The sequence below is a fragment of the Mauremys mutica genome, chromosome 5, assembly GCF_020497125.1.
Source record: "Mauremys mutica isolate MM-2020 ecotype Southern chromosome 5, ASM2049712v1, whole genome shotgun sequence".
Taxonomy (NCBI): domain Eukaryota; kingdom Metazoa; phylum Chordata; order Testudines; family Geoemydidae; genus Mauremys; species Mauremys mutica.
In genome coordinates this window covers 85,642,532-85,662,478 of record NC_059076.1, presented here as the reverse complement: position 1 = coordinate 85,662,478, position 19,947 = coordinate 85,642,532, and the positions used below count along the sequence as shown (strand labels likewise).

Genomic DNA, 19,947 nt, shown 5'->3' with positions numbered 1-19,947 from the left:
AAAGGTTACTTGAATAGTCTTTCTTGTATTAGAAGCTAGCTTTTCCAGAAATAACTCTATCATTTTGGATTTAGGGTTTTTCTCATCAGACTCTCATGCAATTTCCTATAAGGACAAAGACATAATTAAGAGTTTGAGAAACGGTTAATCTGATCTTCTTCATGGGCCAAATTATGCTCTCTGATATGTTTATAATACTCCTAATGGGACCCCAGTGGCAGTTATGTTTGGACCATAATTTGTCCTCAGTTACACAATCTGAAGATATACATTTAACAATGTTTAAACCTCTTAGAGTAGCATTTTTTGTTTTAGTGAGGGGCAATATGCCTCCCCCCCACCTACGAAAAGCAAACATTAATTACGTTTAATGAAGGAAGGGGGATTACAGTGCATCTAAAGGAAGGGAAATACAGCAGTACTATTTTTACAAACATCATGCTTCAGAAGGTACACCTATAAATGTGTATTTACCTAGATCCCATTTTACTGAGAGCATGCATGAGCAGAACAGATAGGCACAGGATAGGAGAAAATACTATATGCACATCATGTAAATGTGTCCACAATCCCAAACCTAGCTGGAATGTCACTGTTTTGGCTCATTTGGGCTCCAGTCACAATTAGGTCTTTATGCATTACTGTAACATAAACAATAACAATAATGATTAATAATGACCAGCCTTCACAATGCCCCTTTATGATTATCATATACTGTTGCTTTTTTTTGGTCCCTCTCATTGTAGATATTAAGGTATTTTTATGTCAGGTCCTCTTTGAGTCTAACTAGAAAATAATACCTGGGAGAAGACGGTCTGGATGATGTAAGAAAGATTGGCGCATTCTGTAGCTGCTACTCTGTTTCTTCAGAAATAGTGAATTTTAGTTCTTTTTAGGGGTACACAATGATTTGCCAAAGTAACAGCAAACACTGTAGCTAAGGCTGAGAAGGGCAACATAAAACACTCTATTTTCAGATTTCTCAGACAGGTTGCGTATGTGGATTCAAGTATTTATACACATTAAGAAACATTCATTTACATAATTCACACAGACACATAGCTACATATGAGTGTATATTCCATCAAATTTAAATAGGTTCTCACTAATTTAAATGGTGGTAAATAGTTCAAAACTCTGGTACTAAATCAGTTTGATAATTTAATACAGTGTTAAATTCTCATTGTCAAAAGTGATGAATTTAAGAGGGTAAATCAAGTCCCAAAGACTGCAAATAACTCATAATTAATATCTTCTGGGCAGAAATATTTCAGGAATGATGTTAAATAATCAGATAATTCTCAAGGGAGGTTAAAAAAGAAAATAGATTTATAAATATTGAAATAATAAAGTATAAAAATTCAGACCCTTTTAACATTTCCCCCCCCCTAACTTACTCTTTATGCTTATGGGGCATTTAATATTGTTCCTTTTTCCCTTCCTGTTGAACAGGTGTAATAGAGACGGCTGATCTGCTGGACCGTGAGACTACCTCACATTACTGGTTAACTGTTTATGCAACAGACCAGGGTGTTGTGCCTCTATCTTCTTTCATTGAAATCTACATAGAAGTTGGGGATGTTAATGATAATGTTCCGCAGACAACAGAACCTGTTTATTACCCAGCAGTCTTGGAGAATACACCTAAGGATGTATCTGTCATTCAGATTGAGGCATTTGATCCTGATTCCAGCTCTAGTGAAAAGTTGACCTACAAGATTACAAGTGGAAACCCACAGGGATTCTTTTCAATAAACCCCAAAACTGGTATGTATATATGATAGTTTTATGTGACATATGTATCAATTAATTTATTATCCTGTGTAAATGCAGTGGAATGGAGATAATTATTTTTTACCTATTGAGTAGCTCTTTGATTATAATGTTCTAGTCATACTTTGACATCACACAGTTACAGAGAAAACCAGCTATTTCAGTGATTTTTAAACTTGTTGGGCATACTATCACCCTCATGTAATTTTCTTTCAAGGTGTTGTGTTTATTTTTTCCACTTGAGGTTTACGTTGATAGGCAAATAGTGTAGTAGTCCCACTGAAATCAATATGGACAACAGTACTTGTGTAACTGTTCACCTGTGTAAAGAGTTTATAAACTAGCACAACATTTTGAAAATGGTAAACTGGAGAATGTTTTTATTCTCAAAATATATCAGTTACAATTCTGTTGCAGTGTTATGCCTAACATTTGGGGGATACCTAGAAATATTGCAATTTCTAATAAAGAAGCATCAATAGAAGAAAGGAGTGATGCTGACGTTAGAAGTACTGAAATGTGTGTAAGAATCGAGAGATGGGAACCTAAATACTGTTGTCAGTTTTAACTGAAACAGAACAATGAATTTAAAACAAAGTAAATGTTACTTAAAACAAGGTAAAGGTTACCCAATTAATATCTGCCTATGGATGACTGTAGAAAACATTCAGAATATGTGTGCTGTTTTTTTAATTAGGTACGGGAAGTGGTGCAAATGCCGAGACTTGTCAATGATTCTCAATTTAAGAATATATCATTGCTTAGGGCACAGCTCTGCATTTTATGTGGGAGGTATGTGCAGCTGCTATATTACAGTGGGAGTCCCAGGAAGCACTTCTGACTGAGTCAACTAGAAAAGCCTCCTGGGTATCCAGGGAGGTATATACTACAGCTGTGCTTTGTCTTCACCCACACCCTGTCACTCTCTCTGGCCAGGTTAGTATTGCTTGTATTGCTAGTACAAGCAGTGGTTTCACGCTCCAATCACACAAAGTCAAGGGAACAATAGAAGTAATTCTGCATTTCCCTCCCCCACCCTACCCCTCACTGCCCTTGCCCATTCACACAGAGGCTCGTCCAGGGGTTAGTCCAGGGATCGTCCAGGGGTTAGTCCAGGGATCGGCAACCTTTCAGAAGTGGTGTGCCAAGTCTTCATTTATTCACTCTAATTTAAGGTTTCGTGCACCAGTAATACATTTTAACATTTTAGAAGGTCTCTTTCTATAAGTCTATAATATATAACTAAACTATTGTTGTGTGTAAAGTAAATAAGGTTTTTAAAATGTTTAAGAAGCTTAATTTAAAATTAAATTAAAATGCAGAGCCCCCTGGACTGGAGGCCAGGGCCGGCTCCAGGCACCAGCATTCCAAGCAGGTGCTCGGGGTGGCCATCTGCAAGGGGCGGCAGTCCGTATGTTTTTGCCCCCAAGCAGCACGCCAAATTGCCACAGCGGACGGCGGGGGCAGTCTGTGTGCCGTTAGGGTGGCAAGCGCGTTTCCGTGGCGGCATGGCAGCTTCTATGTTCAGCTGCCTGCGGCGGCAATTCGGCAGCTTCTGTTTTCTGGCTGAAGACAGAAGCTGCTGCCGAATTGCCGCGGCCACGGAAACACATGTGCCGCCCTAACGGCACACGGACTGCCCCCGCCGTCCGCAGCGGCAATTCGGCGCACTGCTTGGGGCAGCAAAAACAGTAGAGCCGGCCCTGCCGGTGGCCAGGACTTGGGCAGTGTGAGTGCCACTGAAAATCAGCTCGCGTGCCGCTTTTGGCACCCATGCCATAGGTTGCCTACCCCTGGGTTAGTAACAGGGGATTCAGAGGACCAAAGCTTAAAGTTAAAATCCTATTTCTAAATCTAAATAATATAATTGGGAAGTGGTGATTACAGACTAACATAGCTATCCTGTAACTTTGCTAGTAGCCTTGCACAGATGGATGACATCTGACACGAAGTACAACAGTATAAAAAAAGCATAAATAAATTAAACTAAATGCCCTAACCAAAAATTTGTGTGCCTTTTATTGCTTATTTCCTGTTTCCATTTCTTTATCTCATTTTTCTCTCCATCCATATCTGACCTATTATTTCCATCACTAAAACACATTCTTTCCTCTCACTCTGTCTACTCTTTTCTCTTGTTTTGGTTCACCTTCTCTATTGTCTCTGTAAAGCAACATTTCCTTTGTTCACATTCTCTGTTTCTTTCTTGTCTCTATTCTTAGTTGTCCACCTCCTTGCTTTCTTTTATGTCCCATTCTCTCTTCTCCTTCTTTTGTCTCTGCATTCCTCATCAATGTCTCCCCTCCCTCTATATTATTACTTAGCATACTACAAATTTTAACTAATTATTACACTCAAAAATCCAGGGAGGTTGGCAAATACATATTATTGTCCCTATTTTACAGATGGGAAAACTAAGGTAAAGGGAGGTTAAGTGACTTGTCCAAGTCTTCAGAGAGCATTTGGGTGAAAGCTGGCGTTAGAAAGTAAGAATTCCTCATTCTCAGTCTGATGCCCCAAAGGGCCTTAGGCTCAATGCCTGGCTGTTCGGCTTTAAAATATTGAGCTGCACCAGATCCCCAGTCAGTGATCAAGATGCATTTGGATTGAGGTTATGAGAGCCATTATCTTCTAAGTATCCATTCTGTCTCTCTTGTAAATCAAATACACTTAGGGCTTGGCTACACTTACAAATTTGCAGCGCTGCAGCAGGGTGTGAAAACACACCCTCTGCAGCGCTGCAAATTGCGGCACTACAAAGCGCCAGTGTAGTCAAAGCCCCAGCGCTGGGAGCCGCGCTCCCAGCGCTGTCTGTTATTCCCCACAGGGAGGTGAAGTATGGACAGCGCTGGGAGAGTTTTCTCCCAGCGCTGGTGCTTTGACTACACTTAGCGCTTCAAAGCGCTGCCGCGGCAGCGCTTTGAAATGCAAGTGTAGCCAAAGCCTTAGACTGATTAGGCCCTGTTTAGGGCTAAGTTTTTTCAAATTGGTTAGAATGTGAAGAAGTTTCAAAATCTCTTTAAAAGACATTAGATATTGTGTTAACTACAGAATAAAAAGTACAGCATGCAATTTACATCATTCTATAATAGTAAAGTCATAACTAATTAAAATAGGACTGAACTGAGCAGTACATCTGAGTACAAGCGATCTCATTATGAGTGAGATGGTAACCTGCTCCACTTACTTGCCTGCATAGTGGATATAAGAGAATTTAAGTTCCTTCCTTATAAGGGCTACTGAACCAAGAGTTACTGCATAGGGGAAAAGCAGCCTCCATGGTGCAACGATGCTCCCTCCCACACGGATAGACTGAGATGGAGAGCGGACAGAGACTCAACTCTGCCTCCACCATACCATCCAACAGCTGAGCCCGCACAGAAGGGGAAGTGAACAGTACCAGATAAGGGGATGGTGCAGATGACTTTCTTTCTCTGGGGAAAGGAGGAAACAAGCATGAATCTATGATTCTGTGTGTCACAGTTCAGCCCCTGTACATGGGGCTGCACAGCCATGTGAGGCCCTGTAGATAGCATCTTGTGATAACTCTGTGGTCAAACCCTATGCTAATAAACCAGGCATAAATGATCAAATTATTAGTAATGGTGCATTCTTTAGAGCCGTCTTGTTATGATCCTTAAAGTGTATGGTGAGTCCTGGAAATATGCTTGAAATGGTTTTAGATTGTCTCCTACTCTTTGAGGTATGGACTGTCTTTTTATTGTGTTTGTACAACACATAACACAGCGGGGTCCTGCTCCATGACTGGTGCTGCTGCAGTATAAATAATAATAACCTAGATGTAACCTGTGCTAACACAGGGGTTCTCTGTCCTCTGCTTGTGGCTAATCCATATATAGAGCTTTATGGGTCTCTTACAGCCTTTGCACTAAGGGACCATGTTCTTAGGCTATGTCTACACTACAGATGAGTCCAAATATAAATAGCAGTGTAACCATGGTATGGCAGCGGAGTCACAACTCAAGTACATACTCACCAGTTTCAGGTGGGTTGCTATGTGGCGTGGCTCAAGCATGCTTCTGCTGCTGCTCCCTGTGCTACCATAGCTATACAGTTATTTATACTTGTGCTAGTTCATTGATAGCTAGCGTTCAAATGTGTGTACATACCCCTTGCTCGTAATGTAGACATAGCCTTAGCATCATGCAGGAGAGGCTTATTTTTTTTTAGATCCGAAGGTCTTGGTCAGTCCTCACAGACGGTCACCTATCTAGGAGTGTCATGCTGCATAGACCTTAAAGTGCGAATAAATCTACTTTTATTAGTATTGGTGAACTGATCTGCTTTCAACAAGTGGTACCTGTAGAAGTGGTATCTCCCATGTGCCTAAGGAAGTCCAGGTCCCAGATATCCTCTCCTTCAGTAAACATTTAGTAGCCCTTGAAAGCAATTTTTCTGATTATGTTAGTTAGTTATAAACTTGACTGCATTTTAAAAACTTTTTACTAACATTTCCTTATTTTGTAAAGAGAAATGCTATGCAATAGCCCTCTTTGAAATGAGAAAGCATAGCACATTTCCTCTTTATATGCAACAGTTTCTTATCTTATTTACTTCAAGTACATCTGTGCTTTGATGAGATTAATGAATTATCATGTTTTTGGATCTTGGAGTTCACTTGTAATGAAGAAAGCTGCTGCACAAAAGAGCTAGCCAACAAGAATGAGACTAGTATCATAGTATTAGTCATTTAGCAACTGACAATCAAAGCAGAGATTAATTGCAAAACTTTCCTGACTTAGACTGTAGCCAAATATGCAATCCATGATAACTATTCTGTGGTTTTGATCATTGAATCCATCAGTATGAAAGGATGACTTTCCCTATTCACTAGCACGTGTAGAGCCCTTCACTGTTCCTTCATTCTTTGCAGAAATGGATTAAGGCTAAATATGGCTCAGGTTAACCAACATTGTGGGACTCCAGATCTACTCAGAGATTTTGGAAGGAGGTTGAAATAATAACATTTAATAGCCTTTCAGAGTACATGGCTCAGGCTAGTAGATCAGTTTGATCCTACCATGCTCAGAAATGGAAGCCAGAGTGGAGAGATTGTACTTGGTCCTTATAGCATCTTATATGTATACATTGCTTTTTATTCTGATGGTTGTTCAATAGTGTGTGTCCAAATTTACCTACCACTAAAATGTAGCCACTTCTGGGTGGAACACAGCAGATGTTTAGCAGAAATAATTGATTACCTAAAAATCTGGATTTCTCTGACTCAGGTCCACCTCTGTAGGCTCATGTTCAGCTCTTCAATTTTCCCCTGATATATCTGATAGGGAGCATTTTACCCATTTTCCCTACCCATTAAGTGCAGTCCAATTTTCTGATTCTTAGCACTGGAAGCATCTTATAGCAAGGATTCATAGCATAGTCACACAATATGAATTAGTTACTAGCTTTTATATATGGAAATGAGAAGTTTCTCTTTTACTTTGAGAACGGTGAGCCAAAGTCACAAAGATCCAGTTTTTCAAATAAGAAATTGCTGGATTCATTTTGGCAAACACAACTGACTAACCGAATTTGACTCTGAGTCTTTTCCCATTGCTTTATTAGCAATTTACAACAACTGGGAGATTTCAGATATTATTATGGTCTTGTCATAGTGCTGGCCCTTTAAGGGAGTCAAATGCCTAGCCTACCTAGGCCAAGCTCCACTGAAGAGAATGAGCCAACCTGTGTCCACCTGGGGATAGTTAACTGCCTAAGTAGCTAGAAGGCAGTTAATTAATTAAAAAGCACATGGACCTAATAAAAAGTTTAGGAGAGTTCAGCTGAATAAGAAGAAAGGAAACTCCAGAGGAGGGGAGCTCCTAGGGAATCTGAACTAGGCAAAAGCTCTCCAGATAGGGAGAGACCCTTAACAACTAGGAGAGAGACTACAAAGCTGTCCAGCATGAGGCTTTACAGCAGAAGGAGCTGCTGCTGGAACCTAGAGATATTTTGTTTTGGGACTTGAAAGTTTAAACCCATGCTCCTTTCAGCAAGCTTTTTCTGCTGTAGAGTGGCTTCTCCTCGACTGAGATGTTTCTATCACCTCAGGGTTACCTTATTAAGGGGAGAAGCTGAGGCTGGCCACATTAGAGCCACACCTAGTCACAAGGGGGTGCTTGGGAGGCAATGAGGCGCCTTCTAGAGGTACAAATTGCTATATAGAAGACAAATATATAAAAAAAAAACTCCACAAAATTATATAGCACTAACCTTTTACAAATGCTGCCAGTTTACAAAGAGGCTATTTAAACACAAGTATAGTGCTAAGGTTGAGTAGAGGAAAGTATAGTGCTAAGGTTGAGTAGTGGTGCATTTCAATTTGGGAAGAAAGTCTAAAGCAAGATGAGTTTTGACCTTTCCTCAGATCCATTTCTTCACCAACATACTGGGACCCCCCTGGAACAATACATTTACTTGAGATTCAGTATGTGTATTTGAGATGCTATAGTAGTACTTGTTTTAGTGCTGGGTGCTATAGATTCTCTACTCGTAAACCACCTGTTTGTCTTTAGATAGCTAAATAAAAGTACAGAACTGGTGAGAGTCAGGAGATCTGACTTCGTGTTTGACTAGATCTTTGACAAGTCACTTAATCTTCATTTTACAGAGGAGTTATATTTATCTATTCTCCAGGGGTTTGGTGAGTGTATTCATGAATTCTTTTGTAAAGCACTGTATATTTTTGTTTATGATTTTATTTTACATAATGCAATTACTTTAAAATATATATTTCCTTAAGGTAAAATCTCCTTGCGGCAGGAAGCTGTTTTTTTATTATTACTTCCTGTAATTTTGTACTGTGTATATTATTTTTTGTTAGCCTGAAAACTCCACTGAAAGGAAAGGGTTGAGCTTTAACTGACCAAGTAATAATGGCTCAGCAGGTAAAACACTTTAATTCAAGTGGTAAAAAGGAGTTTTGTTAATTACCTCTGGACTAGAGCCATTAAGTTGTTGTCCACAAACAAAGGGGGTTGATTGACTCGTTGCAGGGCAGCCTCTGAATATGTTTCACATGAATATGTTAGTTCTGCTCTACTGTGGTATAAACCAGGCTCTTTGTTAAAGAATTCAAGCTGTATTAGAACTCAGGATAAGTCTAAACTACAAGTGCAACAACGGCACAGTTGCTGTGCTCCAGCAACACCACTGTAGTGCTTGTATTATAGACACTTGCTACAGTGCCGGAAGGGGCTTTTCAGTCACTTGTAGCTGAGGGCTTGGCTACACTTGCAAGTTGCAGCGCTGGTAGAGGCTTTCCAGCGCTGCAATTAGTAACCGTCCACACCTGCAAGGCACATCCAGCGCTGCAACTCCCTGGCTGCAGCGCTGGCTGTACACCTGGCCAGGTTGGGGTGTAGCGATTGCAGCGCTGGTGATCCAGCGCTGCTCATCAAGTGTGGACACACACCAGCGCTTTTATTGGCCTCCAGGGAATAAGGAGATAAAAGCATTCTGGGATAACTAAATTACTTCCTTTGTTTTGTTATGCAGCCTCTCTTTGTTTTGTTGTGAACTCCGATCGGAGCTCCGTTGAACTGCTTATCTAAAAAACAAACACTGATCACAGCAAACAGGAGCTATCTGTACCTGGCTGTGAACGATCAAATGAGAGGCAAGCAGTTTGCTTGACAGAGAAACAGTGTTGGATGCAGGCTGTTTGCAATTAAGACTAAGGGTTCGCGAACATTTTGTGATTTTTCAGTCCAGGGAAGCTAACACACAGTGTTGGCTCCAAAAATCCACTCTCTCTATCTTCCCCGCTCCCTGTCACAGTACACCACCCTCCACCCCCCTCTTTTGAAAAGCACGTTGTTGCCACTTGAATGCTGGGATAGCTGCCCATAATGCAGCACTCCCAACAGCGCTGTAAATGCTGCAAATGTGGCCACACACCAGCGCTGGTAGCTGTGAGTGTGGCCACACACCAGCGCTGGCCCTGCACAGCTGCATGACCAGTGCTGTAACTCCCAGCGCTGCAACTTTCAAGTGTAGCCAAGCCCTGAGTGTCTACCTAGTTGTGTCTGCATTGGGGCATAGGTCTTCTTAACTATGTGTCTCTGGATGTGAACTTTTGCACCCCTAAGTGTGGCAGATGGGTTGACCTATGTTTTAGGTGTAGACCAGCCTTCAGAGTGAGACATGAAAGGATGATGTTTTGAGGTGTCTGGAAAAGAAGCCTGTGCTGCCTGCTGTTACTTGGAGGACATGCATTGGGAGGGTGGGAATAGCACTACTAGTCAATGTTATGACAGAGAGCCACAATGCAAATGGGGCACCAGTTACCTTGGTAGCTGATTTCCACCAAGAATGCCATTAAGCATGAGGCTAGAATCCTGTTCAGCTACCAGAGAGGTGAAAAGGCTCCATGCACTCTCTTCCCCAATAGAGATCCATCTATTCAGGCAGGAATTTGTCCATTAGACTGTAGAATAAAATTAATTTTTGCTAGATTGATATGTCTAGTTTTTTTCCCAGAGGACTCCTGCCTCATTCAATGCACAGGACAGACTGCATTTTGAATGAATTGGGCATGTGCAATGAATGACTCTACTATCTGTAGGAATCTCTGCCACATTTTGTTGCAGAAGTCAGGTAGCGTTAGAGAATGACAGGCAGAGAAAGGATGGTCTCCTGTGTAAGGAAGTTGAATGCCACCTTGGAGAATTGGATTCTGCCTCTGCCACAGAGTTCCTATGTGATCCTAGTCAAGTCACTTAAACCCAAATTATCACAGGTAGTCACTAATTGTGTGTTCCTTGTTTTCTGGGTGCCCAATATGAGACACCTGGGATCAGAAGTGTTGAGTGGTCATAACTGCAACTGAAGTCAATTAGATCTGTGCTTTGTGAACATATAAAATGTTATGAAAATGCTAAGAGCGCTGAAAATCAGATAGTAGGTATTGTGACAGGGTCAGGCCAGATGTCTACAGGAGAGTGAGCGAAGGCAGATATATTAGCCCCAGGTTAAGTAGGTCCCCTTTCCCTGGGTAAGGTAACAGGGAAGGTTCCAGAACAATCAGTAGCTTTTTGGAAACAATTAAGGCAGACAGGTTGATTAGAACACCTGCAGCCAATCAAGAAGCTGCTAGAATCAATTAAGACAGGCTAATCAGGGCACCTGGGTTTAAAAAGGAGCTCACTTCAGTTTGTGGTGCGCGTGTGAGGAACTGGGAGCAAGAAGCACAAGGAGCTGAGAGTGAGAGGGTGTGTTGCTGGAGGACTGAGGAGTACAAGCATTATCAGACACCAGGAGGAAGGTCCTGTGGTGAGGATAAAGGTGTTTGGAGGGGGCCATGGGGAAGTAGCCCAGGGAGTTGTAGCTGACATGCAGCTGTTCCAGGAGGCACTCTAGACAGCTGCAATCCACAGGGCCCTGGGCTGGAACCCAGAGTAGAGGGTGGGCCCGGGTTCCCCCCAAACCTCCCAACTCCTGATCAGACACAGTTGACCTGGACTGTGGGTTCCACCAGAGGGGAAGATCTCTGAGGTGAGCAAATCAACGAAAAAGCGCAGGACCCACCAAGGTAGAGGAGGAACTTTGTCACAGTATGTTAATCTGGGCAGCCAAAATTAGTGGACACTTTTTTGACAATTTTTGCTTTAATCTCTGTGCACCTCAGTTCTTCACCTAAACTCATGGGGTGTCATGAAGATAAAATGCATTTGTATCTATGAAATACTCTGTTACTATGATGAGAACACCATAGCCATGCCCATGAAGAAACAAATAATTTTGTATTCAGTTCAGGGTTTGGATGGTAGGTTGCAAATACAGCTGGGAGCCACACATTTAATGTGGAGGATAAAAGGAAATATTGAATAGCTATCTATTCAGTGAGCATAATCCATCCTGTACACTGAGTCAGGGGGCTGGAGAAAAACTACTATGTTGTCATGTAATTAAAGACCACAGGGTGGACTGATTTAAATCACCAACCAGGAAATCTTGATTTAAACAATTTATTTTAATCCTATTTCACATGGGTACTTTTAGCTAGTTGATGTAATCATCTCACGCCTACTTTTTGTTCATAGATTGGAAGAGAAAAACAAACTTTTTTTCTGCTTTTTGAACTCCCAATTGGTTTCTTAACTTTGAGTGAACTAGTCATTGAACTATTTGAATATACTTAAATGAAAAAAACATTCTCTTCATACCAGCAGAAGAAGTTAGTGCTGTCAAAAGCTGATTTAGCACTTCAAACTCTGGTTCCAGATGCTCAGCCAATGACTTAAAGTCAAATGACTGAAGTGGTTGAAGACTTTGGCAGCAAACATGTATCATGTATCAGAGGGATAGCCGTGTTAGTCTGGTTCTGTAGAAGCAGCAAAGAATTCTGTGGCACGTATCATGTAATATATTTTTGTGTGTTTAAAAATATATATATTAATATATTATAGTAATTTTAGCCCTTAATGCAGGTTATAATAATTTCAAATGTACTTTTTATATAAAATCTGTATTTAATTTTAATGTATGTAATCTGTGTTTAATTTAATCTGTATTTTTAAAATCTGTATTTAATTTTTATTAAAATATACAATTTTAAAAACCTGCTTTATTTATTTGTTAAAATCATCTATTTTTTTAATCCTCCCTGAAAGACTGTATCATAACATGTACACGTAAAGGGAGTGAATTAAGGTTGCCTGGGCAGTGTTATCCTGGTATTTCCTAATTTGTGAGTGCTTGAGTTTGCAACCTTAGTGTTCTTTTAAAATAACTTTTTCGATGTAAGACTGATAGTTTTGCTGCACTTTTTTGTTTTGTTTTGAATGTTAATTGTTTTTTTTTTTTTAAAAAGGCTGATAGGAATTTCGCTAGTGTGTGGCAGCTTCTGTAGTTCAAACCATAGCCATTGGACCTTAAAATGTGCATAACATTTGAGCACAGAAGTGTTTGAATTAAAAGCCTTTTTTTTTTTTTTAAGAAAATGCCACCTTTATTTTTATATGTAAAGTCCCACTGTGTAATGCAGATTTAATTTAAAAAGTTTAGCCTCAGACAATGAGATTAAAATTTTGGTCATGCTTAGTGTAAGGATCCTGCTGTCAATTGACTAGTCTTTGCTAATCCGTAGAGCATTGTGAAGTCATAAAAAGCTAATAGTCAGTGGGTATAATAGCAGATCATCCAGGTCACATGCTCATATCAGTTTACAACTGTTCCTAACCTTCAAAGCAATGTCAGTTTGCTGTGGCTGATCCAGAGACTGAGCAAAGTGTAATAGGAAATGGCTACAGCTGCAAACAACTTCCAAGGGTTTCCGATATCATTGGAGAACTACTTAGTGAGGAAATGAAGGCTCTGTGGCTACATTTGGGTATATACTTCTTTTTAACAAAGGAAATATCCATTGTTTAACATTGTGGTTCTTCATCCTGGTTGAGCTAACATTTTCAAAACTAGAAACAAACATCTTTTTGTTAAATCATGTGCTAAATCTGCTGAAAAACCAAAATTGGATTTAGCTGCGATTTTTAACTATTCAAATTGTGCCGATTTATTCCCTATCCATTTCTGCCACTAATCTTGGAATGAATGTAGTAATTATATGATTAGCTGTTGTTTATTTGACATATACTGGGGAGAGGAATAAATGAAGATGTGCAGTCGTGCTATCTTCAGGCCAAATTTTGGTCTTATTGAAATTAATAGGCTGCAAAACTGCCATTTCAATCAATGGGGATTGCACATACAGACTGTGGTCAATATATCTACATTTGAAGACAGAATTTAATTTAGCACAAGACTACTGTTCTTTATAAAAGTTCTATCAAGAGTTTGAAGGTATGTGACTAGACTATTGACAGATTTATTTCAGACATTGTCTGCAGTCTTTTAAATGAATATTTTTTTCTTTTTAAATATAGTTCCACTCTATTCTTTTTAGGAAAGAGATGGGGTTTGAAGCAAGAAAAATAAAGAAAATGAAAGAACACCATTACCTCAGAATTGCTGTCTCTCTAAATTGTAGCAGGATAGGCCATCTTCTGGCCTGGCTTGAATAGCACTGCAGAGGCATAAGGAAAAATAAGATCCCCTTCCCATACTTTTGTGCAACCACTCCACATCCCTGCTGCAGGCATGGTACTATGTGCTTGGTACTCTGCTTGTGTGAAGGAGGATTGGGTGTCATCACAGATGAGTTGAGCTAGAATGCGGAAATAATAGTAATCGTAGCACATTGGAAAGGTAGAAAGCACATTACAACCTCTGGAATCAAGGAGAGGAGAGTATTGTGGCTTTCTGAAGTATGGTTCTTTCTCTGTTGGATGCTAAGTACTGCTCCTTGCACAGAGCTGATTTTTGTACCTGCAATGTATAGACCCGGATGAAAAATGGAAAGCCCTTCCCATGAAAAATTTTGTGCTTTCGAAAAACATTTTGCCCCAAAATGGGACGAAAGGTCAAAACCAATATATATTTTTGTGTGTGTGTGTGGGAAGGTTTTTCAATAAAAATTCCATTTAATTCTGTTTTGGATCTTCACAAGTAAAGTTGACAAGAGCCTTCCAGCCTTGCTGCTGGAGAGTCAGAGAGTGCACAGTTCCAGCACTGGAGAGGAAGTGTACCCAGGATGGTCCTCCAGGAGCTTGCGGGGCAGATGGAGTGCCTGGGCTCTCTGCTGCTCCAGGCACAGAGTTTGGGGCTGGGCACTCAACTTGGCAGTTCTACAGGAAACCTTTTTGTCAGTTTCACTGCCGGAAAGTGAAATTGACAAAAGTCCTGTAGCAGGGTACCATCAGTTTGATTTTTCTGGACAGAAAATTGAAATTTTTAGATAAAACTGAAATGTTCTCAAGAAAAATTTTGGTTGTGCAAAAAGGGCATTTTCCCCCCTTTGTCAGAAAATCACTTTAACTAGCTTTAAGAATGTATGTGTGTTTAATATTACAGAATTTGTTCCTATTCAGAAATGGTTAGGTAATCAGGTAACTAGCTGCAGCTTGGCTGTCTGTTTAGTTTTTATTTGATGGAAATCCAAAGACAAACCTAGCAAGAAAGAACGTCGAGGACTTTTTAGTGTTAGCTGTGGAAGACTTCACAGTTGAATCACATCTTTGTCCCACTTGTTCCATTTAAGTTAGTTTTTTCTATCCCCCATCTCCCCCTGAATGGGTAGTAGACGGGAATGAAGGAGAAGTTTATGGAGAAGAGGAGGAAGGAGCTGGGCCTGCTCAGGAGGAGGACACTGCCCTTCTTTCTGACCAGGAGAATGAGACTGGGTGGGTGGTGTGGGGGAGGTATTTTTCCCCTTAGAAAATTTACCAGGATTGGGTTGGCAGCACCTACCCATGAAATTTGCAAAAGGACCGAGTTTCCTCATGACTTGCTGAGGGCATCTCACTAATCACCTTTTTTCCTTGGGTCCAGGGAAGGAATTTCTCTCTCTGCCAGATTGGCCAAGATGAGGTGAGGATTTTTCTCCTTCCCCATTGCAGGTTTGGCAGCCAGTGAAGTGCTGTTGGAGAGTTAGGTTATAACCTCACAATTTAGTAAGTGAAACTTGTGACAGCTGTTATGTGCAAGTTCTTGTTATGGAAGGGATACATTTAGACACAATGGATCTGAGAAGGATTTGAAGGAAAGCATCCCTTAGAGAGCTAAGAAGGGGGAGTTTTGGGGCATCTGTGTCTGGTACAGTGGAGAGCCGACCCTCCTCTTGCAAGGGGACAGTCACGGGGTTCTAGCTACAGTGTGGCCGGAGCCAGGTAGGGGAATATATGTAAATGGTTAAGGAAATGATAACCTGCACTGTACAACTTATTGCCAGGTATTCCCAGATATTTTTGGTGAATAAAGTTACAGCCTAATTAAATCACATCCCTTGCCTCCAGTCTTCTGGCATGGCTGGCCAAGTCGTCTTGTTGAAATATTTCTACACTCAAACATTGTCTGGCATTGTTCTGTGTCCTCCTCTCTCCCTACTAGCAGTATTGAGCACTATCTTAAGATAGTGTATATTCTAGGGCTCTGTTTTTGGGAAATCCCTCAAAGAAACTTTCAGCATCTAGAATGGGTTGAAATTCCATCACTGAAATAGAAGAAGAGGAGTAAATTTGCTCATGAAAAGGAAGAAGCGGGTCTGGAGGAGAGGGGGAAGCGTCAAGTTCCATTTTCAAGTATGGGCAGTGTGTTAGACGAGGCAAGGATAAGTTAGATGAAAAATGTTGGGGTTCTTTGTGTGTTAATTCTTAATCTTGAATTTGCTTTAATTTATTATTTTAATAACATGCATATGGAATGAATAACCTGGAACAAATAGCCTGCAGCAATGCACGCCCACAAATCACATAAAGAAATCTTAAGATCTATAAAACTGTCAGGAGGAGTATTCCTGATATCATTTTGAACTTCTGCTTCCTCTGGATTTCTGTCAGTGCACATATGTCCAACATAAACCATTTTGAATATCAAAGGATAAAAAGACAGCGGACAAGAATCCCATCTCAGAGAGTTGCTATACTTTCAGGTTAACTTGTCTTTCATTTTGAGAAGATTTAGATATGTAGTCAGGGAAAATTTCAAGAAAATCAGCGTTAAACTCATGGTAGCCCAGCAAAAAACAAAAAAAAACCAAATACCAAAATGTTTGGAATTTCATATTTTCCTTTCAAAGACAAGAATTCTTTTTGCTGACAAAAAAAATTAATTATGAAGCTGGCTGGTTAATACTATATTTGTACGTCTCTTTTTATTACGTTGGGAAACCAGCCATTATTTACTGTTTCAGTTTTGTGAGAAATGTATCATGACTAGGCACAGTCCCTTCCAAATCTGCTGTTTCAATATGCATATTTTGAATCTTTTGGAAAACTCTCCAGTTTTCTCTTGGTAGTAGAGAGGGAGTTATGTATATTATAACTTTTCTTTGTGTGAAGCCATCAATCAGTTCTCGAAGTTGCAGCCTTCCTATACTACAGGAGACCTGATTCTCAACTGGAACTGAGTACACCAGTTGTTAAAGATGATAAATGAAAGCCGTTTTTTACCACTGAAAAGCTTTCAGTGGAAGCAGTGAATTTAAAGTTTAGTATCCTAAAGAAATCCCTGTAAGTCAGATAAATAGAGAACAAAACAATTAAAACAGGTAAAAATAGCAAAGCAATCAAACAAAAATCTAATCATTTAGCTCAGAAAGTTGTGTTCCCCTGTGTCATGTGTAGTTTAAACAGAACGGAAAGGAACATGTTTTTGTCACCTAAGCAAAATGCAATCAAAGTAGCTTAGATTTTCATCCTTCGTTTTGAGATTTTTCATTAAAGTGGATAACATTTCTTAATCATTTTTTAAAAATATTTTCTCAAATCAAACTGAATTTTGTAATTTGCTGCTTCATCTTCTCTAAAATTAATATTTACCGTGTAATGTGTTTTATTTTCCCTGCTTGTTATAAGGCATACTGTGGTAACACTGAATGTGATGGGGGGGACTGCAACTGAATTATCAGCTGCATCTGTATTCTTTGTGATTTCCAATATAATAGAGTTTATTTTGGCCTTGTTTAGGCCAGGGGCTCTCTTACCAATCAGCAATGAGCCCTTTTGAGGGTAAAATTGAATATAGTATCTCTTTACATTTAGTGGAGTTACTCTGGAGTACACTAAGGTAATCACAATGAAAATCTGCTCTTTAATGTTTGCTTTCCAAGGACAGAGTTACAACACTGTAATAGGACAGAATAACTTAACATATAAAACCTGTATATCCTATACAGATGTAAGATAGGGTATTTTGGAATGTTTTATTTCCCAAAAGACAGTTCCTTTTTATATAGTACATTAAGTACTAAAAGTTTCATGTTAAACCACACATTATATTTTTTTTATTTTGCTTAAAGCACATCACTATAATTTTCCTGAAATCTTTTTTGATTTCATGCAGCTGACTACATAAACTTTTGTGGACCAACAGCTTCTCTGTTGCACCAGTATGTAGGAGAGCAGAATTTGGCCTTATCTCTGTGCATCAGACTTAATGAGAGAGTTTCTGTGCTATTTTTGTAGCTGGCAAAATATTGATTTTTTCAAGTATTAATAAATTTTCTGTTTATGTTCCATGATGCATTTTGAAGTCTGTAGAAATGTCATGTGTCCAAAAAGAGTTTAAGTTGGTGAGATTTTTATTTTGTTGTTGTTTTTTACAATTTTCAATAATGTTGCCATTTTTCTGGTGTTATAATTGAAAATAAAGCTCAAATGAACATTGTGGGAGTATTTTCCCTATCTAGGTAAAAACAGTTTAATTGCATTGAAACAAGTTTCCTGACAATTGTAACAGCTTGGAAAAACTGCTCACTATATTTTAAAATGCCTGGGATGTTTCTCTCTGAAACGAGACATTGCTAATTTCTAAATAACATTAAAATGGCAGGTTTAAAGTTCATAAACTGTTTGCGCAGCAGGGCGAAGCCACCATAAATACAGTGTCCAGATTTATGGTGGTTGATAGCTGGCTCCACTGTACAAAAGTACTGGGTTGAATGGATGGGTATCTTTAAAGAATGCATGGAAAAAAGTTGACTATTCAAGTTTGTTTAGCTACGGTAAATGTCAGATTCAGTATCCACCAACCAAAGGTTTCCAATGAGCAGAAAAGTCCAAAGAGTTATGTATGGTCTTTGTTTTTTCTATCCTGAGGAATTCATCACAAGCTTCTGCGATCCATACTTAGGGTGCAGACATTTTATGGCAGATAAATCATGAAGTATAAAAACATCTGGAGCAGATGAAGTGAACCTTAAAACTAACTAATCCTTTAATCATTACTCTTTTATGTTTCTGCTTTCAGCCGATCATGACTTTATTACACATTAACAGCTAAAATGTTGGTCTCACTGAGATTTTGCTGTTTGAGTAGAGTAGTATATATTTGCATTAGCAGAAATAAATCTTATGATTTTTATGGAGGAGATAATTTTTAGTAGCTGTTTAAACAATACCATTGTGACAGCTTGAAACTGTCTTGCCAGGTGTCATGAGACTGTGGGTAAAGAGCTGTGAGCTTACTATTAAAGAGCTTATGACTGAAGAAGAGGAAAAAATTGGAGAACAATGAAGAGGAAGTAACCTCACATACTGATTTCTGAATGGATTTGAACTGTTGGTATTTTGATTGGTTGTGGCTTTGGTAATTTGGCTGTCACTGAAGGCAGTATACTGTTGCAAGGAGAGAGGAGACTTAACAGGAGTTCAGTGCTACTTGCTACCTAGTGGTAATAAAACCAAGGCTTGTTCCAACAGAAACCAAGGTTTGTTTCACAGGAAATTATGTATTGTTAGCAAAATAGCAACAGAACCAAACACGAATACTTAGAAGGAACCTGACTCTGCACAAGTATACAGAGTAAGAATAAGCAAACTGAAAAAAAATTGGGAGAAATTTGTTCTGTCACTCATCAGTTTCAGTTACAGAAACCTTAGGTCTCATCAACACTTAAAAGTTTTACTAGTATAACTGTTTGGTTTGTGGTGGACATGGGAGGGAGCGTGTGTGGTGTTCCTCTCTCCCCCCGCCCCCCTTTTTGGAACCAAACTAGTTAGACCAGTAAAAAGCCGTAAGATGCAATGGAAAAACTGCTGAGAATTTATTTCCTTTTTTTTTTAAGAAAAGCACCAAAAGAATATTATGGGATGGAACAGAGTTTCATCTTAAACTTCCACAATTCCCTGAGATGCACACTGATGTCCCACAATGCACTGGAAATTTTTTCCCTGAGGCAGTCCACCAGACAGTGGCATGGAAGATAACTGGGATTCCTACCCACACTGCAGCACACCTTGGTGATATAACCTGTTGCTGTGAGAATGCATTGCAGCAGCAAAGACGGCCAAGTAAAACTGCATTGTTGGCAGCTGTATGGCAGCACTAATGCTGCCGCTAACGCTTTCTAATGGAGACGTGACCCTAGTGTAGATGTAGTTTCACCACTTATAAAGGTGACATCTCAGTATAGTTATGCCCCTTCCTGTGTGGGAATAGCTAGATCAGCGTAAAGCATTTTTATACTAACATATAACTGCATCCACAGGGTTGTGTGTCCTGCTTTAACTGTACTGGTGGTTTGCTTAAAGTGGTACCATTTTCTAGTGAAGATGAGGCCTTAGTGGTTACTTGTAATGATCATAGTTAAAAATCAAC

At 39.6% G+C, this 19,947-nt stretch overlaps 1 protein-coding gene across 1 annotated transcript in view; it reads left to right on the top strand.

The window, feature by feature from the left end:
• The window catches only part of FAT1 (FAT atypical cadherin 1), a 163,732-nt gene that overhangs the window by 57,949 nt on the left and 85,836 nt on the right, over positions 1-19,947 (top strand). Inside the window, exon 3 of the mRNA XM_045018049.1 lies at positions 1,453-1,767. Within this exon, the coding sequence (XP_044873984.1) occupies positions 1,453-1,767 (315 nt within the window). The remainder of the gene's footprint in view (positions 1-1,452; positions 1,768-19,947) is intronic.